At 35.8% G+C, this 25,576-nt stretch overlaps 1 protein-coding gene across 8 annotated transcripts in view; it reads right to left on the reverse strand.

Annotated features, from left to right (window-relative positions):
* LOC106093130 (serine-rich adhesin for platelets) overlaps nucleotides 1-25,576 on the reverse strand; it is a 74,759-nt gene that overhangs the window by 22,867 nt on the left and 26,316 nt on the right. For 6 of the 8 annotated variants that reach the window (XR_001222303.2, XM_013260143.2, XM_013260135.2 and 3 more), the window contains exons 2-3: nucleotides 19,311-19,769; nucleotides 11,019-11,168 (exon numbers count right to left, since the gene is read on the reverse strand). Coding sequence is in view for 7 of the 8 variants with exons in the window: in XM_013260143.2 (XP_013115597.2) it covers nucleotides 11,019-11,168; nucleotides 19,311-19,769 (609 nt within the window). In the remaining variant the exon portion in view is untranslated. The remainder of the gene's footprint in view (nucleotides 1-11,018; nucleotides 11,169-19,310; nucleotides 19,770-25,576) is intronic. The other 2 variants (XM_013260160.2, XM_013260150.2) reach the window with 1 other exon arrangement.

The raw sequence follows: 25,576 nt of genomic DNA on the forward strand, positions 1-25,576 counted from the left end.
TATATCAGGTTATAAAACGATTTGCGCCATACTAAGCACAGTTATTGGAAGTTATAACAAAACACCTCATGCAAAATGTCAGTCAAATCGGATGAGAATTGCGGGCTCTATAGGCTCAAGAAGTCAAGATCCAAGATCGGTTTATATGACAGCAATATCAGATTATCAACCGATTTTAATCATACTTAGCACAGTTGTTGGAAGTGATACCAAAACACTACGTGCAAAATTTCAGTCAAACCGGATGAGAATTGCGGCCTATAGAGGCTCAAGAAGTCAAGACCCAAGATCGGTTTATATGGCAGCTATATCGAAACATTTACCGATTTGAACTATACTTAGAGCAGTTATTAGAAGTGATACCAAAACACCAAGTGCAAAGTTTCAGTCAAATCGGACGATAATTGCGCCCTCTAGAGGCTCAAGAAGTCAAGACCCAAGATCTGTTTATATAGCAGCTATATCAAAACATGGACCAATTTGGCCCATTTATAATCCCAATCGACCTACCCTAATAAAAAGTATTTGTGCAAAACTTCAAGCGGCTAGCTTAACTCCTTCGAACGTTAGCGTGATTTCGACAGACAGACGGACGGACGTACATAACTAGATCGACTTAAAATGACTTGACGATTATGAGGTCTCAGACGCAAATTTCAAGGTGTTACAAACAGAGTGACGAAATTCGTATATCCCCATCCTGTGGTGGAGGGTATAAAAAGAATGATTATTATATCCTTGGTGCTGGGTATCCAAAGTTCGTAATGCCCGAACTTAACACGTTTTTACTTGTTTTTAGTATATCAGAGTTTGTCATACCCCAAATGTGTTCGATCTCCACCATAGTCTTTGGTTTGTTCCTATGTTACGAAAATGCAATTTTGGCCTTACAGTGGAGTTCCAATGCAGATTACATCAAGTTGTGTAACGTTGCTACACCTAAACTAGTTGTATGTTGAAATGTATTTTGCGTATACTTTTTTGTCATGTCTATATGACTTATACGCACTCCATCATTTCCTATTAATATATATCATACGCTCCTATGTCTTTTAGACATTTTATATAGTAAAATTAAGTTAGTATTACATCTAATAACCTTATAAATAAAAAATAAAAGCTAACTAAAGAAAGCTAAATAAATAACTCTATGAAAATGTATTTTTCATTCCCAATTTTTCTGTACGGATTATATTTCCCTGCATCTATCTCTGTCCATAAAACTTGGCTTGGTGGCCAACAATATTTTCTGGCTTGTGCTTATGCCTCATGTGCTGGGAAAAACCCATTCGTTGTATTTTCCATTAAGATTATTTTTGCTTCTTTTTTTGTCTATTTGTTTTTCACTTTATTTGGGTCACTTCGGTTGAAGAGATTTTTTCCTGCAAACGTTTTGAATTTTTCCTATCTTCTTCAACCAGAAAGCATAACAAAAAAATAAAAAAAGACAAAGTTATATGTATATGTAGTGCCATAATTGATCAGATACTTAGTAAAGTTCTTGTTGTCTTAATGTTGAGCAAAAAACAAAGATTTAATTGCACACCAGAAGTATGAAGGCAAATAAAAGGAGAAAAGTTCCAAATGCATTTTACTTTAAGTTAATGGAAATTTAAAAGGATTGGTAAAGTAATGTTTATAAATTACTTTTTCTTTTGAAGGAAAAATTAGGAAATAAATAAAAACGCATTAAGTTCAGACATGCCGAGCTTTGGATACCCACTACCAAAAAAATACAAGAAAACCAAATTTCTTGGAGATTTGTGAACCCACGGAGTCTTTTCTGCGGAATCGCCTTAAAATGTTCAATTAAAAATTTAATTGAAATAAAATTGTTTTCATTAACAAAAATAATTGATTCAATCATTTAAAAAATTAACTGATTCAATCATTTTTTAATTGAATATGATTTTTTTAACAGTCTTGATTGAAATTTGTACAATTTTCAATTAAAAATTAAGAATTTTCAATCACAATTGTGATAGATTTTTTCTTAAATGTTCAATTAAAAAATTAATTAATCATCAATCGATAAATGCATGAATTAAAATTTTCCTTAAACCATATACTATTATGGTTTTAATTGGATCAATTAAAAAATTAAATCCAAAAATTTCAATAATTTTTTTAATTGAATATGCAACTTTTTATACTCTCTACCATAGGATGGGGGTATACTTATTTCATCATTCTATTGGTAACACCTTGAAATATGCATCTGGGACCCCATAAAGTATATACATTCTTGATCGTCTCAACGTTCTGAGTCAATTTAGCCATGTCCGTCCGTCCGTCTTTCTGTTAAAAGCACGCTAACTTTTGAAGGAGTAAAGCTAGCTGCTTAAAATTTTGCACAAATATTTTTTATTGGTGTAGGTCGGTTGGTATTGTAAATGGGCCAAACCGGTCCATGTTCTGATATAGCTGCTATATAAACCGATCCTGGGTCTTGAATTCTTGAGCCTCTAGAGGGCGCAATTCTCGTACGATTTGGATGAAAATTTGCACGAGGTGTTTTATTATGACTACCAATAACTTTGCTAAGTATGGCGTAAATCGGTATAGAACCTGATATAGCTGCCATATAAACCGATCTTGGGTCTTGACTTCTTGAGCCTCTAGAGAGCGCAATTCTCATCCGATTTAACTGAAATTTTGTACAACGGCTTCTCTCATGACCTTCAATATACGTGTCCAATATGGAATGAATCGATCAATAGCTTGATAAAGCTCCGATATAAACCTATCACCAGATTTTACTTCTTGAATCCCTACAAGACGCAATTCTTATCCGAATGAACTGAAAAATTACACAATGACTTCTACAATGTTCAGCATTCATTTATGGTCCGAATCGGACTATAACTTGTTTATTTGGAAATTTGTTCAATTACTCCTTTAAAAATGGTGATTTATATTATCATTTTCGTGTTAGAAGCAGTTTTAATTCAAAAATTAATTGAATCAATCAATTTAGTGATTGAAACCGATTTCGTCCCATATGGCTGCCATATACCAATATGGCCTCATTTGGAGTATATTCGGCATGGTTAACGAGGGGCTCAGTGTCACCCACTACTTCACTATCGTGTTATTAAATCCGCCTTCTATGCGCTCCCGACCCTAAATCAGCTAAATGAAAATAGGGTTCGAACTAGACCATATTATGTGGGCATAGAGGGTCCACACCTTACTTGCCGTTTGGAAATTTCAACAAAATCGGCAAATATATGCGACTTCTATGTACTTGGGATCTTAAGGATCGAAGGATTCGTCTAAAGGGCAGCTATATCAAAATATTCAAAACAAAAACAACAAAATTCCAAACTTTGTCGCAATTGAATAAATTTCAGCTCAATATCACCAGTTTTAAAGACGATATGATCTATTTTTTATTTTGGGTTATTTTTCCTTAACCACCAATAAAATAGTTTTTATGAAAAATTTTAACTTTTGTTCATATTTAGTTGTTTTTTTTTGTTCTTTGCATGTCCCAATTACTTTAATTATTGAAATATGTTATTGATTTTTCAATTAACATATTAATTTCCTCGCCTTTGTTACTCATTTCCCCTGAAGTATGTTGGGGAACGAAATTTCAAAAAAAAACAACAATTATTTATTCATTGCAATTAATTATCCTTTGGCTTATATGTATCCCTGCCAAGGAGTGTGTTCGGGAAGCCTTGTAAAGGCTGAAATTAATTTATTGCAAACTCTTAATGTTATTGCTAATGATGATATTTCAATTTCAATATCAACACCATCAACTGTCAACACTCGCTACATTTTCACATGTAGGTTGCCCCACTGAATTGCATGGTGGTGGTCTTTGTTGGACCGCCACATACCCAGCAAAAACACGATTATTGTCACTGACAATCATTGTGACAGCAGTTTGTCTTTGCAACTATACTATAAACGTACAGACAGTTAGTCAGCCAGCCAGTCAGGCAGTCATGCAGCAACACCACAGCGCCTGTTTCAATTCAATTCGATTCGTATTCGCCGAGATATCGTTGCGACATTTTTGCATTTAAATGCTTAATATGACACACTCATCGTCATCATCAACATCATTCAGCCATCATGACATACACAGATAATAGCAACAGCTTTTGCAATTGTTCAGTAGTCCAGTTATATGCATTTCTAGTAGCGCGATAAGAGGGTTAGTCTGAATATTAGAGTGTCCACAAGTTGGTTATTAAAGCGTCGATATGAACTAGTATTTTCTAAAGGATAATTAGAAATATTTCCAAACCACATATATATTAAATGGAAAAGGCAAGCAACTAGAAAGTCTATGATTAAAGTTTCAAAACACTATCAGCGGTATTCACAAAAACTTAATGCAGCTTTTAAGCAGGTTTATTTGGCAGATTTTCTTTATAGAACTGTCAAATGAACCTATTTTAAGGCCGTATAAATGTAAAAAAATATAGATTTTTTGTTGCATATTTAAAATTTAAAAGATTTGCAAAGAAATCATAAATTTCGTAAAATTATCTCTATCCCCACTATATTTTGTCCCTATATTAGGGTGCATTGGTGCGTATGAATAATTTAAAGATGATTAATAAAAATCATACGCCCCAAAGAACCATTAACAGCTACCCAGTAAACCAAACATTTAGAAAAGTCTGTACGAAGATTCGGCAAACTGTACGAATACTTAACGAAAAATGTATGGAGGGGTTGACACTACTTCGGAACGAAATTTCGGAGGGTGATTCGATGTTTTTGCCGACACTTAATTCTGATAAAATTCTTAACCAAAATTATGGGAAATTTGGAAGGAAATTTATAGTTGTGGTTATGACTTCTGACGGTTCAAATTGCAAACTTGCTCTTGAACATTCCCATCTTCTTCTTTTTATAGGCAACTCCAAACGGGAAAAGTTTTTACATGGCACAGTACATTACAAATGTCACCAGCATGAAATAATCACGACTGAAAAATTTTTTTCTGATGTTATCGCCAGATTTCGAAGCCAGGTACTCAGCTCTGTGCTAAGGTGGTATCCAACGGTTCACAAACAAAAATTTGCTAATTGACAATCACAAAAACCACAAAAACTTCTCACCACAAGTTCAGATATGGTTTAGAATAACCTCCGAACTGTGGGTAAAAATTTCTACCGGTAAAACAATGTGCCAACAAAAACAAGAACCAAAAAATCCGACATAGAGTTCAGAATTCGTTCCGAATTGCATCAGAACTGTCGTATTAAAAATTTCTAACGGTTCAAACAAAAAATATATGAAAAAGCAAGCACAAAAAACACAAAAACATCCTACACAGGGTGCAGACATCGTTCAGAATTCCTACCGAACTGTCGGAAGATATCCAAAATTGTCAGAACAAAATTCCTATAGTCAAACAGTCCAGACATCATTCAGAAGTCTTTCCGCACGACAAGATGATCAGATATCGTTCAGAATTCTTTCAGAACCAGCGGGAAAAAATTCCTCCAGATAAGCAATTTAGAAATCGGTCAGAATTCCTTTCAAACCGTCGGACAAAACATTCAAAAAAGCTCCTACAACGATTTCTGGACGTCCTCAGAACTCTTTCCGAACTGTCGGAAAAAAATCCCTCAGAAAATCAAACAGAATTCGCAACGATTTCGGTAAGATCTTGTCGGAAGAGTTCAGAGAATATTTAATTTAAGCTTAGTATTAGAAGTAGCTCGCCCTGGTGGCCAAGTTGGCTGTATGTTCGGATTACCGGTGCTGCGATCGTAAGTTCGATTCCCATCAGAGGTCAGGGCTGTCGCTACTGTAGTATCACAATGTACGTTATTGATGTTTTAGCCACATTTGCATGAGTATGTGGCGATCCTCGTTAAGCTCTTATAAGCGAGCAAGCTCGTTCGGGTCTATACGACCGATCGCCGCGGGAACATGATGGCCATAAGTTATCTAAAGGCCTTGTCATATCGAGCATCACAGGCACTCAGTATTTAAGTAAAAGCCGGTGCCATTCGGTCTCGTACTGAGACTCTTCACTCGATATCGCTGATTGTCCGCGACTGCAGTTGCAGCTATTCCGTATGGAGCATTCCACTATCCGCAGCCTGTGGACGGTAGCTCTCAGCTAAACTTCTCGTGACAGCAACCTAATCTAACCTAAGTAAACAAGTAAAAGCGTGCTATGTTAAGTCGGACCGTGCGTTATATACCCTCCACGATGGATCGCGTTTGTCTAGTTCTTTGCCCCGGACCGATTTCAAAAGAGTATCGGCTTTTGAAAGTTACAGTGCTTTCGACAGACAGACGGACGGACACGGCTAGGTCGACTTAAAACGTCATGACGATCAAGAATATATACATTATGAGGTCTTAGACAAATATTTCGAGGTGTTACAAATGGAATAGCGAAATATCACCATTAGTATACCCGAGATTATAGAAAAATCAAGTTACCAACAAAAACTACAAAATTTTTAAATTTTCTATCTTAAGCTCGCAACTTTTTTCACCAACCTCATAGCTACTATTCACGAGTAAATATAGGCAACATGTGTCAAGCAGAAAACAATTGACAGATTCACTTCAAAAATCATATGCAAGCATGCATTTGTTTTCCCCAGTAATAAGAGAGAATCCCTCACTTCGAAATACAGCAAAAATTAAATGGCGTTCCCTTTCATGTTATTCACATACAAACACACACACATATACTGATGCCAATGCTATAGTGTTTTGTTTTCAATATTCATAAATTGCCAAGGCATTGCGATGGGGGAAGAGAGATAAGTGAATTGGCTGGTTGGTGCTGTCAAGCAGATGTCTTTCATTCTTCAATGTGTGAGTGTGTGCGCTCTGTATCTATAGACCCACAGAGCAGCATCCTTTCTGTCAATTCATTTAGAATAGTTTTTTCTTATGGTTGCATTTCCAATGGCTGTCGCACCTCACTTTGCTGTTGCTTTGTCTCACCCGCCACTTTGGTCTTCTGCTACTTTCCCTTTTACATTTTCTCCTCTCTTTCTCGCGCCCTCTCTCTCTCTTAAAATCTCTTTGAGTGTTTGTCATTGTACTTCAGGGAGGCCTCTTATAATATGATTATCCTTTCTTTCTGTACAATGAATGCACCACAGCGGCTGTTTCGCTGTTGCTGTTGTCGTTGTAGCCGTATAAAACAATTTTCAATTAAGTTTGGTTACACTATTCTGTTCTGGTTATCATGGCCCAAGGTCTTGCCTGTGTCTGTGATTTGATTAAAACCGGAGAAGGCTACATGGCCAAGGTTTTTATGACCCACTTATACTTACATAGCATTTTCACATGTCAAAAGTTGTTGCAAAATGATATCATTAGGGAAATTATATAAAGCGTTTAGAAAGAGGAGGAGGAGGGGGAATGTTAGCCGTTTGTATTGAAAGACTTCGATTTGGTGTGTAATAAAGGGAAATTAATATTTCAAGTTATACAAACATAATTAAAACAGACGTTTATACATTTTTGTCCTAAAAAACTGTAATGTTTTTAATACAATCAAGATTTAAGGTTCGATTTTCTTACAAAAATGTTAAAAAAAATTGTATGGCATTTAATAAGTTTGTTTTCTCCTATTTGTCCATGGGGCCTTTCCACTATTTGTTTTTGGTAAACGAAGCTTCGGCTAATGAACTGTGGATTATACCTTTCAGCACTTCTATGGTAGAACGATACACAGAAAAAATCGATAAATTTTTTTCAATTAAAAATTTAATTGATAAAAAAAATCGTTTTCATTTAAACAATTAATTGATTCATTCATTTAATTAATTGAATAAGATTCTTTTTCAAAGACAGCCGTGATTAAAATATTTCTAATTTTCAATTAAAAAATTACTTGATTCAATTAATCTGAAAGAATTTTCAATTTCAATAATTTTTTTAGGTGATTATGCAATTTTTTTATTGAAATTTTTTTTAATTACTTGTTCAAAAACGGTGATTGATATTATCAATTTCGTGATTGAATCAGTTTCAATAAAAAAATAAATTGGGTCAATTAATATCGTGATTGAAACTGATTTTTATTTTAGTGTACAAACTACAGGTCGCAATTTTCGTCCGATCGTCTACAAATTTGGCACAGCCATCTGTTTTGACCAACAGACAAAGCCTATTGAAATCGGAAAAAAACGGTTCAGATTTGTATATAGCTCCCATATGTATGTTCGTCCGTTTTGGACTAATATTGCAATAATGTGGTCATTTGTTAACCGATTCTCCCGAAATTTGGCTGGAAGGGGTTTATCTTGACTCTCGACATTACTGGTGAATTTTAGAAAAGTCGGTTCAGATTTTGATATACCTCACATATATATATATATCGCCCGATTTACACTCCAAGAGCCACTGCAAGCGCATTTATTGACCATTCTTGCCAAAATTTTGTACAACGTTTTCCTCGACGACTATCACAAAATCTAAGAAGTTTGTTCGAAATCGGTTCACATTTAGATATAGCTGCCATATATATATCGCCCGATTTTCACTCCTACAGCCAGTTTAAGCGCATTTATTCACCAATCTTCCCAAATTAATTATGTACAACGCATTCCTCGACGATTTCCACAACATTTAAGACGTTTGGTCGAAATCGGTTCAGATTTAGATATAGCTTCATATATATGTTCTTCCGATTTTGAGAAATATTACAATAAATTGCTCATTCTTAATCGATTCTATGGAGATTTGGCGGGAGAGATTTTCTTACGATTTTTAATATTACTGGTGAATTTCATAGAAATCGGTTCAGATTTAGATATAGCTGCCATATATGTATATCGCCCGATTTTCACTTCTAGAACCACTGCAAACGTATTTATTGACCAATCTTGGCAAAATTTTGTACAACGCTTTCCCCGATGACTACAACATCTATAGAATTTAGTCGAAATTGGTTCAGTTTTACATATAGCTCCCATATGTTCATCCGACTTTGAGTGCTCATTTGTTGGCCGTAGTTTGGCAGAAAGGATTTTCCTATGACTCTTAGGTGAATTTTATAGCAAATGGTTCAGATTTAGGTATAGCTCCCACTTTGTACTTATAGAGTAGGTGTAGGGTATTACACAGTCGGCACCACCCGACTTTTGCCTCTCCTTACTGGTTTTTTAATTGAAAATTACAAAATTTTCAGTAAAGTTTGTGATTGAAAAAATTTTCAGATTCAATTAACTTTTTAACTGAAAATGACAAGAATTTCAATCACGACTGTAATTGAAAAAAAAAATATATTGAATTAAACATTGATTCAATCAATTAATTTTTTAATTAAAAACGATTTTATTTTCAATTAAATTTTTAATTGAAAATTTTCTTGTGATTTTTTTCTGTGTATACCCATCTATCTGTTTCATATTTTTTAACCCTCCACCATTGGATGGGGGTATACTAATTTCGTCATTCTGTTTGTAACTCCTCGAAATATTCATCTTAGACCCCATAAGGTATATATATTCTTGGTCCTCATGGCATTTAAGTCGATCTAGCCATGTCCGTTCGTCGGTCTGTCTGTCGAAAGCACGCTAACTTTCGAAACAGTAAAGCTAGCCGCTTGAAATTTGGCACAAATACTTTTTATTAGTGTAGGTCGGTCGGGATTGTAAATGGGCCATATCGGTCCATGTTTTGATATATCTGCCATACAAACCGATCTTGGGTCTTGATTTCTTCAGCCTTTAGAGGGCGCAATTCAGTTAAATTATGGTCCGAATCGCACTTAGCATGCTTTAACTTGTTTCCTAGTAAAGTTATGACTTGTTTTCAGATTGTTAAAAAAATTTTGAACATTACCTTTTGGCCAAGAAATAGAAAAATCGGCTCAGATAAAGAATATGCAATATGCCATATATATATTTTGTCTGATACGTATTTTTATGACTACACTAGCTATAATTTTGTCCTGTCTATATAAAAAATTTGACCAAAAGCGGGTCAAATAGAGATAGCAATGCCAACCATTCTCAATGTTCACCTATTTAAGGGAAAACGTATTAATAGGTACCCTATGTTATCTTTATTTTCCTTACTTATTTCCATTTCCAATATTCGAGTTTTGTAATTATCGCTAAAACCATGTTTCCACTAGAGCCCAAATCCACTTGATTTGAGATAATCTCCAAAATCCGTTTCCACTACGATTTATGCGGTTTTTATTTGTCAACAGTGACGCTTTTATATTTATTTATTGTGTTCAGCATATACAATGCGGTCAGCAATTACGTTTGTGAAACGATTTTATTAAACAAGTACTAAATTTTATAATTTCAATAACAATTGTCAGATGTTACGAAAAAGTGCTGCCCAAAAATCCCAATTATAACCGGTATTCAATGCAAGCGCAGTGTTGCATTTGAATTTGGAAGGAGATTTGCTGCAAATCAAAATTGCTCACATTGAAAATGTATGGGAAACCTCGTTGCAAAACACGAGATTTCCGAAATCTCCTCGCAAATCTAGATTTGCTCCAAATAAAAACATGGTTTAATACAGTTGAGTTATGAATGCTTCATAATTAACGATAACCAATAATTTTCTGTTTCATCTTAGCACTTATTACTGTGGCTATGCAATATACAGTACTAGATTGCAATCGATTTCATGCAGTTTTCCGATACAAAGTGACTCTATTCTATTTTAGTATTAATATTTTTCAGTATAATGGAAATCACATGTTTTGTGCAGATATTGTATGGTATCGATAACTATCCAGTATCGATAACTTCAATTTCGAATAGGAAATGTATCATTTTTTTCGACTTGCAAAAATAACACAGGGCCATAGTACTTACACAACTAGATTGAATGATTTTTTTTTTATTTTTGTTTCTTATTTTCAAATATGGTTATATGGTAATTTATTTATTTTTCTTCTATTTAATTTATTTTATTTTATTTTATTTTATTTCATTTAATTTCTTTTTATTTTATTTTTTTTCATTTTATTTTATTTTGTTTTATATTAGTTTATTTGTTTTATTTAATTTTTTTTAAGTAATCTTTTCACCACTCACCTGTTGCAGCAATTGCTGCAATTTGGCTTCCTCTTCCTTCTTATGCGCCGGATCCATAAAATACAATTCCTCTGTTGAGCTACGCAATTCCAAAGCACCTTCCTCTCGAAAACCCATATCCAATGATTCCTGTAGGGTGCCAGTGCCCACCTTGTTATGATTAGTTTACGATTTTTTTGGTTTTGTTTTTTTTTTTTTGTTTTGGTTTTTTGTGTTCAATAGTTTTTTCAATAACAATTTTGGATTTCGTTTATACATAAAAGAAATTAACAACATCAATTGAAGGTTTTGTGGGAAAGTGTGTGGGGGAAGTAAGCAAATTTGGGTAGGTTTAATTAATTTGTGAACCAAAAACCGGTAGAACAAAGCAAAAATTAAGGATCAATCAGTTAGGAATTTAAAACAGGAGGTATTTTGTTGTTACAAATTTAAAAAAAAAAATATGGAAAAAAAAAATAATTTTACATGGACCAAATTTCAACAACCATTAACAAAAATGAAAAACACAAAGAAGAGAGATAAGAAAGCAAAGAATATTAAAAAACACCATTAATATATAAATAAATTTCAGCAATCAATCTTTTTTTCTTTGTTGATGAATGTGTGCTTGATTTAAAATAAATTAATACTAAAAAAAAACTAATAACAAAAAAAATGTCTTACTAAAAAGAAAAACAAATTAAATAATAAAAACTAAAATACATCAATTAACATACACACATATAACAAATTGTCAAAATGCAACCTTGGCTTATAGATGATATTGACAACTCTTGACAACCAATTAATTATGGGTCGTTTACATAATGTGATTTTTTATTACCGTTATTTATAGTTTATATTATTGCTAGATTTATGTACACAGTGTAGATGAGCAAAAGTTAGAAGAGTGAGAGGTAGAGAGTGTGACAGAGAGAGAGAGAGAGAGAGAGAGAGAGAGAGAGAGTAGACTTGTGTTTAAGTTGAATGTAGACATCACTTAAACGGATAAAATAGTACCTTAGATATTTGGCGATAACTATCAGATAATAACGGTTTTATTGGAGTCGCTCTGATCGATAACTGTTGCTATTTTGAAAAGCTTCAGAACCTTTTGTGATACTATCATGATTGTTTTTTTCTATTCTTGATCATAAAGTACAGCAGGGTTTTCAAAGTTTAGAAGTAAACGATAATTATAGTCTAATTCGATATTTGTTATCGAAATTAAAGATTTTTAAATGTATTCTATACATTAATTACTCCAATTACATACTACTGACCTCAAAAATGTTAGAAAGGAATAATTGTCATAAGCGGATAAAAGAAATAACAGATAATCAGGACAGATAAAAGATCGACCGAGTAATTGAATGGAATGGCGACTATCGCCCCAATATCCACATTATTGATTACCGGTTAATTTCATAAAAATCGGTTCAGATTTAGATAAAGCTCTCATATATATGTTGGTCCTATTTTGAGAAATATTGCAATAAAGTGCTCATTTCCTAACCGCTTCTCTCGAAATTTGGCAGGTTGGATTCTCTCGGTTCTCTCAAAATTTGGGAGGAAGGATATCCTTATGACTTTTGATATTACCTGTGAATTTCATAGATATCGGTTCAGATTTAGATATAGCACCCTTTCTCACTGGTTTTTACCAAAAATAAAAACATTTTGGAATCTTGTGCCTTAATACAAGTTTTTAGCTTTCCGTACTTTTATTTTACCCACCATCAAAGGTTGGGAGTCATTCCATTTATAATATCTCAATATATTGATCGGCGAAACTACAAAGCATATAAATATATTCTTGATCGTCATGAAATTTTAATGATCTAGTCGTGTCCGTCCGTTCGTCTGTATGTAGACTTTTCTGTGCCACTGTACTTCTTATTGATGAGGGTCGTTGAGAATTGCAAATGGGCCATATTGGTTGAGATTTGGATATATCTCCCATATAAAGTGGTGATTTGACTTGGATTTGTGGGACCCTAGAACCCGCAATTAATATCAGGTTTGGCTTCCAAGATTCACGGTACTTATGGTCCAAAGCGGTACATAACCTGAAAAAGCCCCAAGAAGCAAAAATATTTGCCTAATTTGGCGGAAAACTTTTACGTGAAGCACATATATACCCTTCAACTAAGTTCGTTTCGGTAAATTTTTTACAGAATCTATGGTCATGGGTTCCCAAGATTCGGCTCGACCCAACTTAGCAGGTTTTTACTTGTTTTCGATTATAAATAATGTTTAACTCATCTCTATTCAAGCGGTATCGTCATCTCTTCAATTATTTCCTTTATCCTGCTGTCCCCCTGCTCTTTTGCGATTCAGTTATAAATCTTAAAACTTTAACCGTCTTTCATTTATATTTAGGTTAACCACACTAAATTAGCCTCTTTTTGTTCCAACTTTTTCCTTCGCTTATGCCATGTCATCAACACCTCCGCAGCCGCCGCCGCCATCTTGGAGTTTAACAATTGTGTCGACGTAGTAGTAGTGGACACTACCAAATGGGTACATGCGGGTGGGCTGTTGGGGGCTACATTGCTACTCTAAGCACTTAATAACTGGCATTTTCTTCATCATTAACTGGGTTAAAAAGTGTTGGAAATGACAATTCAAGTTGCCAAGAAGGGGAGAACACCAAGAGCAAAAGTGAAAGAAAATGGGAGAACAAAAGAAATACAATGAAAAGTAAAAGTGCACAAGAATTGATTTGAGCCACACAAATCATTAGATAAAACAAACCGAGAAACATAAAAAGTGTGTTAATAGCAGCCAGCAGCCAGCAGCAGACGCAGATAGAACATGCCGACACACATACATACAAACAGTATCTATAGGGGTATATTAGGGTACAATTGGAAAGTGAAAATTGTGTGGAATCAAAAGGAGAGAAATGAAAATTTAGATATGGAAACAATGCTTAACTGACATCTTAGGTTAAGATAAAGTGATGATGAGTTTTTGGATTACCAGAGCGATAGTCATGACTCATGACTTGAAGTCGCTGTGGTCTGTCGCTGCCAAAATAAAACGGTGGCACCTAAACCGACTAATATGTAATATCACAACGGTTTATATGGCAGCTATTGGATATAAGACAGGACGTGCAAATTTTCAGCCAAATCGGATAAGAAATGCCCCCTCTAGTTGGAAGTCATACCCGACTAAACTTCTTAGATATTGTGAGAGTCGTCGAGGAAAGCGTTGTACAAAATTTTGGGATTTTGACCATTTCATTGCATTATTAATGCAAATCGGACGAACATATATATGAGAGCTACATCCAAATCTGAATCAATTGTTTCCAATTTCAATAGGTTTCGTCTCTAGACCGAACATGTCTGCACCGAATTTGAAGACAATCAGAATGAAAATTACGTAATTTGTGTACAAATTAACATAGACAGACGGAAAGACGGACAGACAGACGGACAGACAGACGGACAGACAGACGGACAGACAGACGGACAGACAGACGGACAGACAGACGGACAGACAGACAGACGGGCAGACAGACGGACGAACAGACGGACAGACAGACGGACAGACGGACAGACAGACACACAGACAGACGGACAGACAGACGGACAGACAGACGGACAGACAGACGGACAGACAGACGGACAGACAGAGAGACAGACAGACTGACAGACAGACAGACTGACTGACTGACTGACAGACTGACAGACTGACAGACTGACAGACAGACTGACAGACTGACTGACAGACTGACAGACTGACAGACTGACAGACTGACAGACTGACAGACATACTGACAGACAGACTGACAGACAGACTGACAGACAGACTGACAGACAGACTGACAGACAGACTGACAGACAGACAGACTGACAGACAGACTGACAGACAGACTGACAGACAGACTGACAGACAGACTGACTGACAGACAGACTGACAGACAGACTGACAGACTGACAGACTGACAGACTGACAGACTGAAAGACAGACAGACAGACAGACAGACAGACTGACTGACAGACAGACAGACAGACGTAGCTGAATCGAATCAGAAAGTGCTTCTGTATATATAATAAGCGGACCCTATCCATTACCCTTATTTGCAGAAACGCCAGAAGATATCGGAGATGGTTGGTGCGATTTAAGCGAAATTTTGTGCTCTCCCTTATAGTAACCTATGTGAGTCCAAGTTCCTCGGGGTCCACCCGAGGTCCATATGGGCTTGAACAAAAGTTATTTGAGTGTAGAATACGAATCTGATATCCAAATGTTGGACCAATTGTTTGGGGGGCCACCCTTCCTCAAAAACACCCCCCAAAGAGGACAAATTTTAGACCATAGCAATATGGGACTCAAAATGGCAGCTCTTTGGGTATAAAGCATGAATCTGATATCAATATTCAGGAAAAAACGTCTATGGGGCCACCCCACACCCATAAACCACCCAAATAGGACATATTTGCTGAGCCTTGCAATATGGGGCTCAAGTAAAAGATATTTTAGAGTAGAACACGAATCTGATATATATTTTCAGGGCCAAGTCACTAAATGGCCGCCTAATCCCCCAAACTAAACATATTTGCCAACTATGGAAATAAAAGCCTCAAATCAAAGTTATTTGGGCCTAAACCACGAATCTCATATCAACATTCTGGACGAACTATTAAGGGGATGTCCCACCCTAATAACAACCCCCAACTAGGATGTATTTTCTCACCATGAAAATTTGGGTCTTAAAAAGAGTGGAGATCGATATAGACCGTTGTTAGGGCCCATACTCTAAACCCGACATATTTGCTGACTTTTGCAATAAGGGGTTTAAATGAAACGTATTTGATATCCAATTTTGAGGCCAATGGCAATATGGGTTTCAAATAAATGTTATTTGAGAGTAGAGCACGTTGATGATATATTTTCAGGGCTAAGAGTTTGAGAGACCACCCCACTCCCCAAAACACCCCTAATTCGGACTTATTAACCTGCCATGTCAATGTGGGGCTCAAATGAAAGGTATTGGGGAGTATAGCATGAAATTGATACTCACATTTAGGTCCAATTTCTGGAGGTCTACCCCTTTTCCAAAACACCCCCAAACAGCAACTATTTTCTGACTATCGCAATATGGGGCTCAAATAAAGGTATTTGGGAGTAGAATACGGATGTGATAACCAAATGTGGGACCATGTATTTGGGCCACAGCCCCTTTCCAAAAATACCCCCCAAAGAGTACCGACCGATTTGAAATTAGAAAACGAATTTGATAACCAATTTTGGGGCCAAATGTTTGGGGGACCCCCTTAAACCATTGGCAATATGGGTTTTAAATAAATGGAATTTAAGAATAGCATAAGATGCTGATTTTTTTTTTTGGGGCCAATTTTGGAGCCAAGTGTTTGGGGGACCCCCTTAAACCAATGGCAATATGGGGTTTAAATAAATGGTATTTGATAGTAGACCAAGATGCCAATATTTTTTTTTAGGGCAAAGTGTCTGGTCACCATCACACCCCCGAAAACATCCATAAATAGGACATCTGTATTTATCGATCATGGCCATATGAGGCTCAAATGAAAGGTATTTGGGAGAAGAGCACGAAATTCATATCCATTTTTGGGACCACGCTTTTGGGAATCAAGACCAACACCTAGAACCACCAACCACCACGTTGGGGGCCTTCCGACTCCCAAAATAAAAGTATTTAAGAATGAAGTACATCGAACATCCAACTTAAATGACCCTTAACCCTCCGAGCGAATTCATGGACCAATAAAGATCATATGGGAATCAGATAAAGGCATATATATTATTAGTAGTATGACATTTCAATAAAAGCTCTTTAATTGATCGACAATAGATATTCAAAGGATAATTTTGTTCCATATAAAGTAAAAGAAGGCGCAGCGAAGCGGGCCCGGTTCAGATAGTACTTTTTTATGAATCGTCTCTAAGGATTGAAACTCTCTAATCATGCTTTCTTTAACAACTTTTTCCTTTCACTCTCTGCTCCAAATTTTCATTTTCAAGAAAGTAGTTAAGTTTTTAAAAACTTGCACATTTCTCCACTCCCTATTGTACAACATTGTACATAAAAATCCTCAAGCCATCCATATAAAATGCCTATATACCCGTATATCAACACAACATCACAATAATGGTGGCAAATGTAAAAAAAAGAGAGAAATCAGTTTAGTTTAAAAAGGAAGGCAAAAAAAGAACTAAAACGTCAGACACAAAAGAAGATTCAAAGAATAACAGCACAGATCTCCAGAAAGGGTATCTCTTATAAAAGTATTGAGATTGAGACCACCATTGCCGCCAACAGCAACAGCAACCGCAACTGAAAAGTGACGTCAACGTCAACATCAACGTCTTCGAATAAGGTCGCCGTAGGAAAGCACATCTTTAAAATTTACATAAAAAGATTTGCCATTATGTGTAGAGTGAATGATGAAATGTATTTAAGTCTTATTGTTATGTTTAAAAGTTTCAAACACACTGCTTGTTGAATGGTAGTGGCGTATGAAATATTTATGGCTTAACTTGTGTTTCAGGTGGCTACGTCGAGAAGTGAGAAGTCTACATAACAAAACAGTACAACTATATTGATTTTATGTACAAAACTTTGTAGAAAGTACTTGAAAGTAGTTGAAAGGGTAACTGTACAGAAGCATGAACACGAGGAAATGGTTTTTACCCTTTTATGGCAAAAATTTTTGAAAATTTTTTTGTATAAAGTAAACATGACTTGCATTCAGCTTTTAAGGAACTAAGGCCTTCAAATCTAAATTTGGGGGTTAACACACCTTAATGAGTCTCTTATTCTCTTTCTCCCTAAATTTATATGTACACAACTTGTTGATCTAATGAAGAATTAGCAAAAAATCTGTGTTTTCAAAAAGCCTTTTACACATATCTCTTAAACAAACATATAAATGTCATGTCACGCACATTTGCGTTTTTTAAGGATTTGATTTAGACGGCTCATGCTTCGCTGGCCTCACCTTAAGTAAATTAAAGTGCAAATTATATTTTTGGAATTGTTCCAATTGTGTGATATTCTCTTGCTCACTTATGACCGCATTGTTTTTTTTTTTTTTTTGATATGGTTTGTGGGCAAGCAACACGAACGAATGTTTGTTCCTTTGAATGGCGAATGAATATAAATGCCTTAAAATGGTTATTTACCTGAGGAAATGGATAAAAATCGCTTGCAAAATTAAACATGGGGAAATTAAGAAATATGTATCTCGTAATGTTTTTAGGAGGCCACCATAGCGCAGAGGTTCGCATGTCCGCCTATGACGCTAAACGCCTGGGTTCGAATCCTGGCGAGACCATCAAAAAATTTTTTCAACCGTGGTTTTCCCCTCCGAATGCTGGCAACATTTGTGAGGTACTATGCTATGTAAAACTTCTCTCCAAAGAGGTGTCGCGCTGCGGCACGCAGTTCGGACTCGGCTATGAAAAGTAGGCCCCTTATCATTGAGCTTAAAACTTGAATCGGACTGCACTCATCGAGATGTGAGAAACTTGCCCCTGTTCCTTAGTGGAATGTGCAATGTTTTGGCAATTGTATTAACAGAAAAATGCAGCTTTTTGTTACATTAGATAAAGTTAACTTTGCTTTACAGCTCTAAACCATAAAAAGAAATCCAAAGTCAGAGTTTTTAAAAAGCACCTCTGACAACAGAAACATAGATGCTTTGTTTTCCCAAAAAAAAAAAAAAAAAAAACCAAGGAGGTGGTGTTAATGCCCCTAAAATCTACTAAGAATAACTAATTCTCTGTTATTTACTCTCGCAGTTTCTTAAACCCTTTAAAACAGTGGATTTAGCAACTGGCTCTATTATGCTAAAATTATAAAAATTCTTTTAAGTCAAAAATTTTTTGTTGAAACTAAAAGATCTTCTGTTACACGAAAAGTTGAATCGTTTGCTTTCTGGCCACAAGCAAAAAGAACCGGATCCATAGCCTGTATATATGAAATGCCCTATCACAACTGAAATGTATTTTCAATGATATGGTCACTTAGATAATTCAAATAAAAATTAAAAAAAAAAACAAACAGAAAAGAACCCTGCAACATAGAATTTGCCCAATGCTCTTTTTTTGTTGTTCTCTACTCGTACATACATACATACATATCTACACAACTAACAACAATCATACACAGAGTATCGTACAACAAAACAAAAGGTATAACAACAAACAAACGAAAAAATGTTGATAAGAAACCAAAAATATGCTTGGCGTTGTTTACTGCTGTCATTATTTTTTTTTGTTGTTGTTGCTTTTATAGTTGATTCAAACATAAATCACCTGTTCAAAGACATTTTCGGGACTACTGTCACGACTATCCTCCTCATGATGCGACGATGATGAGGCTCGACTCAGTTCAATGCGTGGCGTTGAGGGGGTACATAAGGTGGCGGTGGGACCGCGCATTGCCGCCCCAGCACCGCCTGCAGTGTGTAGTGTGTGCGCCATGGCATTATTGCTATTGCTGTTGGCCCTTGCCGTGGTCGTCGTGGTGGCCGATCTTGTGGGGGGCGCCGGGGGTACCTTTCCTGGGTGCTGTTGCCTATTGTTGTTATCCTGTCTCATTTTTGAGCTACCCATGGCGTGGTGGCCCGCCACACTGGTCGTCGTCGTGGTCATCGTGGGGGGATCGACTGGCGTGGCTGCTGTTGTTGTCATTTTAATGGAGGTTGTCGTGGCCATTGCCGTCTTCGTTGTTATGGACTTTTTACATGTTGTGCCACTATCATTTATATCCATCTGCAAAGTAATTAAATCAAAACATTATTTGTTGTTCTTGTCTGTTGGCGTTTGTGTTCTATGGAGATTTTTATTGATGTCAGCGTAACTCAAATGAGGTATGACAAACAAAAAATTGCTTATCCAATAAAGCTGTTGTTTGCTTTTGCTCTCTCTCTCTCTCTCTCTTAATTTTATGACCTTAAATTTGTTTCATTTTGATTTAGTCAGAGTTGGAGTTCACTCTGGTCATGTGGGATTTATATTAAAAATGTTAATTGATTTGCTATAAGAGTACAAGGGCATTCTAAATATAACAAATTTTGATACCAAGGGATCTAAAGTGGTTGCAAACAATGAAAAGTGGCTACATACAATGTCCTTGTTATAATCGATTATCGAAAAACAGGAGAAGATGGAAGGATATTTAATTAGTTGGTAAATCTTGTGAGGTTATATTATTGTGCGATTTAAGTTGCTAAACCTTAAAGCCTGAGTGGAACATCGGTTCTTAGTCGATAGATAGAAGGTGTCTCTATAAGTTCTCAGCAAAGATGATCCGTATGACATTTTTGTAGGTTTTAGACAGTCAAAAATTTGTAAACGTCATAAACCTCGTAAAAGCTCCCCTACTTGTAGAGTTTCGACATCATATCATTGTTTTTGTGAAGGCCACCGTAGCGCAGAGGTTAGGATGTCCGCCTATGACGCTAAACGCCCCGGTTCGAATTCTGACAGTCCATAAAACAAAGCGGTGGTTTTCCCCTCCTAATGCTGGAAACATTTGTGAGCTACTATGCCATGTAAAACTTCTCTCCAAAGAGCTGTTGCACTGCGGCACTCCGTTCGGACTCAGCTTTAAAAAGGAGGCCCTTATCATTGAGCTTAAACTTAAATCGGACTGCACTCATTGATATGTGAGAAGTTTGCCCCTGTTCCTTAGTGGGGTGTTCATGGGCAAAATTTGCATTTTGCAATGTTTTTATTGTTTCTATTGCGTCTATATAAATAATTTAAAATTTTATGATAAAAAAGTTTTTGCTTCAAATCTTTTTATAGTCAGCGCTCCATGGAGCAGTTTGACCACGCTAAGATAATCACAAACGCCACCAGCTTTAGTGAGAAGAAACAAGTAAAAAGGCGTTAAGTTCGGTCGGGCCGAACTTTGGATATATGTAATGCCCCCGTAGCTGCTTTATCGAAATATGGTCTGATTTGAACCAAATTCGGCACGAACATTGAGTGGCCTAATATATACAAGTCATTGTTCAATTTTGAATAACAAAATATTGGTCTTTTTGGTAGCTATATCCAAATATAGACTAATATGAATCATGTACGACACGGATGTCGAAAAGCCTAACATAAGTCAATGTGTCAAATTTCAACGAAATCGGATTATAAATGTGCCTTTTATGGGGCCAAAACTTTAAATCGAGAGATCGGTCTACATAGCAGCTATATCCAAATCTGAACCGATCTGTGCCAAATTGAAAAGGGATGTCGAAGGGCCCAACACATTTCACTGTCCGACATTTCGGGAAAATCGGACAATAAATGCGTCTTTTATGGGCCCAAAACCTTAAATCGAGAGATCGGTCTATATGGCAGCTATATCCAAATCTGGACCGATCTGGGCCAAATTGCGGAAAGATGTCGAAGAGACTGAGACAACTCACTGTCCCAAATTTCTGCGAAATCGGACTATGAATGCGCCTTTTAGTGGTCCAAGACCTTAAATTGAGAGATCGGTGTATAGGGCAGCTATATCCAAATCTGGACCGATCAGGGCCAAATTAATGAAGTATATCAAGGGGCCTTACACAACTCACTGTCCCAAATTTCGGAGATATCGGACAATAAAAGCGCCTTTTGTGAGCCCAAGACCTTCAATCGAGAGATCGGTCTATATGGCAGCTATATCCTTATCTCAATCTATCTGAGCCGAATTGAAGAAGAATATCTAGGAGCCTAGCACAACTCTGTGTTCCAAATTTCGGTGACATTGGACAATAAATGCGCCTTTTATGGACCCAAAACTTTAAGAGAGAGATCGGTCTATATGGCAGCTATATCCAAAAAATACGAAATCGGACTATTAATGCGACTTTTAGGGGCCCATAACCTTAAATCGAGAGATCGGTCTATATGGCAGCTATATCCAAATCTGGACCGATCGGGGCCAAGTTGAAGAAGGATGTCGAGTGGCCTAACATTACTCACTGTCCCAAATTTCACCAAACTACCTTAGACCTTAAATCGGCGGATCGGTCTATATGGGGGCTATATCAAGATATAGTGCGATATAGCCCATCTTCGAAATTAACCTGCCTATGGTCAAAAAAAGAATCTGTGCAAAGCTCAATATCTCTATTTTTAAACTGTAGCGTAATTTCAACAGACGGATGGGCATGGCTAGGTCGTCTTAGAATTTTACGACGATCAAGAATATATATAATTTATAGGGTAGGAAATGGATATTTCGATGTGTTGCCAACGGAATGAAAAAATGAATATACCCCCATTCTTCGGTAGTGGGTATGAAAACAACTAAAAATGTTTTCGATGTTTTCGACAAAATTCGAATATAGACACACCTTCTTACCTTTGCAGTAGGGTGGTTATAATCATCATTTCACGAAAGATGAAATTAATTGTACGATTTTCATACTAATTTTAACTCTGTTAAAACTATACTTTTTGGCTAGGTTTGCCACGTTTTCGACGTATGTATTATACTTCAGAGTTTCCGACAGGCAATCTTCAGTTCTCAGGACATTATAAATGAATGTAAGTGATACAGATTTATGTCATTTACGTATTCCCTAAAAATCTCTCAATTTTCCTCTAGAATCCCCAACAACTCCCTATGTTGCGAAGACAAAAATTTCATACCCATTTTCGACAAATGTCCCCAGAACTGGCAACATTGTTCACAATTTAATTTAAAATCTCGTGTTTATTTTTTTGTCTGCAATACTGTTACATTATTCATGAGCTCTTTAGATTTGTTACTTGCAACACTTGTTTCATTTGGGAGCATTAATAACTGCTCGCACCCAGAGTACATCGACCTCGTGTCGTATAAAACTTTATTCATATTCCCTACTAATTGCCGCTCTACCACTGGCGAATGGAACGGAAAATCGAAATAAAAAACAAAACGTAATCCAGTACTGACCCAAACTACAAATACCCCTTAAACCATGTCACACACACACACTACCATACAAAGCCTGTAGACATTTTGAAAACATGAAGCCTGTCCATCAACCATAACCACGAGATCAAAACACCAAGTGGCAAAAACGAAACCAAAAAACACAGAAGAAGAAAAACAGAAAACGGAGTCTAAAATGCTTGCGTCTGCCTATGTGTAGGACGTCAAAAGGCTTTCTCTTGTTCATTTGGCATTTATTTCGACAAGAAATTGACATGAGGATATTAAATACATGAAACTCATTTGTCGTGCACTGACAAGCTATTCAATAGATTTGAAGGGGATTGCTTACACAACTAAAAAAAAAAAACGAAAATTAGAAGAAAAAACCAACTGAAAAGATTTTTAACAGCAGAAACTAACAAAATGAGCATTCTAAAATAGAAAATCAATGTTTTTCTTTTGCCTTTTGTTAATGAGTTTTGATAGAAAATCCTATTTGAAAATTCGTTGCTTTGCTGTTCAAAAGTTCAAACAATTGCAATCTAAGAGATGTTGAGTCAGTGCTACAATAGTTTTGGGGGAGTTTATGTAAGGCAAATGGTAATTAAGAATACGAATAGAGTTTCCCACAAAACACTAGTGGGTAATAAAATAATCATGGGATAGGGTACAAAATCTATCCTTTCCTGTGGGATATGGTACAAAAACTTCACTTTTCTTTGAGATAGGGTATAAAAACTACACTTTCCTTTGAAAAAGGGTACTAAAACTTGAAAAAGAGTACTAAAACTACGATTTTCCTCGAAAAAGCCTACTAAAACTAACATATCTTTTGAAAAAGTGTACTAAAACCGCTCGTTCCTTTGAAAAGGGGTCCTTAACCCAGTTTTTTCCTATGAAAAAGGTACCAAAAATTGCCTTTCCCTTAAAAAAGGGAACTTAAGCTACCCTTTTCCTTGAAAAGGGGTATTAAAACTACCATTTCCTTTGAAAAGTGGTACAAAAACTACCCTTTTCTTTGAAAACGAGTACTAAAACTATCCTTTCCTTTAAAAAAGGGTACAAAAATTACGATATTCTTTGTAAAATGTTACTGAATCTACCTTGTTTTTTGAAAAAGGTTACTAAAACTATCCTTTTCTTTGAAAAAGTGTACTAAAACTTCCCTTGACTTTTCAAAAGAGTACGACATCTACTCTTCCTTTGAAAAAGGGTACTAAAACTACCCTTCCTTTAAAAAACTGTGCTAAAACTATCATTTTCTTTGAAATAGGGTACAATAACAGCACTTTCCTTTGGGATAAGGTACAACAACTACCCTTTCCTTCGAAGGGGTACTTAAACTATCAATTTCCTTGCAAAAGGGTACAAAAACAATCCATTTCGTTTGGAAAGGATACAAAAACAACTCTTTGCTTTTTAAGAGAGTACAAAACTACCCTTTCCATTGGAATAAAGTACTTAAACTTCTTTTTGGAAAATGATTCTTAAGCTAAAAATGTTAATAAAATTACCCCCTTCTTTGAAAAAGTGTACTTAAACTACCAATTTCTTTGAAATATGGCACTAAAACTACCACCTCTTTTGAAAAAGGATACTGAAACTACCCTTTCCTTTGAGAAAGGGTGCTATAACTACCCTTTTCGTTGAAAAAAGGTAGTAAAACTAAACTTTCCTATGAAAAAGGGTACTAAAACTACCCTTTTCTTTGAAAAAGGGTACTAAAAATACCATTTCCTTCAAAAAAGGATACCAAAACTACTCTCTCCTTGGAAAAGGAGTACTTAAACTATTCTTTCCTTTGAAATGGGTACTAAAACTTCCCTTTCCTTTGGAAAAGGTTGCTAAAACAATCCTTTTCTTTGAAAAGGGGTACTAAAACTACCCTTTCCTTTGGAAAAGGTTGCTGAAACAATCCTTTTCTTTGAAAAGGGGTACTAAAACTACCCTTTCCTTTGAAAAAGGGTGCTAAAACCACCCTTACCTTTGGAAAAGGTTAGTACCCTTTCCTTAGTAAAATAGTACTAAAACTACTCCTTCCTTTGAAAAAGTTAATACACTTTTTCCTTGAAAAAGAGTACTAAAACTACTCTTTCCTTTGAAATGGGTACTAAAACTTGTCTTTGCTTTGAGAAAGGTTGCTTCAAGAACCCTTCCATTTGAAAAATGGTACTAAAACTAAACTTTCATTTTAAAAAGTGTACTAAAACTAACCTTTCCTTTGGAAAAAGTTTTTAAAACTTCCCTTGACTTTAAAAAGGGGTACTAAAACTTGTCTTTGCTTTGAGAAAGGTTGCTTCAAGAACCCTTCCATTTGAAAAATGGTACTAAAACTAAACTTTCATTTTAAAAAGTGTACAAAAACCACCCTTTCCATTGAAAAAGGTACAAAAACCACCCTTTCCTTTGAGAAAGTTGAATAAAACTGTAATTTCTTTAAAAAAGTGTACTAAAACTACACTTTCCTTTGAAAAAGGGTACTATAACTATCCTATCTCTTAAAAAATGGTATTAAACGTACCCGTTTCTTTGAAAATTTTCACGTAAACTACCCTTTCCTTTGAAAAGGGTACTAAAACTACCCTTTCATTTGAAAAGGGGTACTAAAACTTACTTACTAAAACTACCCTTTCCTTTGGGACAGGGCACTAAAACTATCATTTCC

Source organism: Stomoxys calcitrans, chromosome 4, assembly GCF_963082655.1.
Source record: "Stomoxys calcitrans chromosome 4, idStoCalc2.1, whole genome shotgun sequence".
NCBI classification, from domain to species: domain Eukaryota; kingdom Metazoa; phylum Arthropoda; class Insecta; order Diptera; family Muscidae; genus Stomoxys; species Stomoxys calcitrans.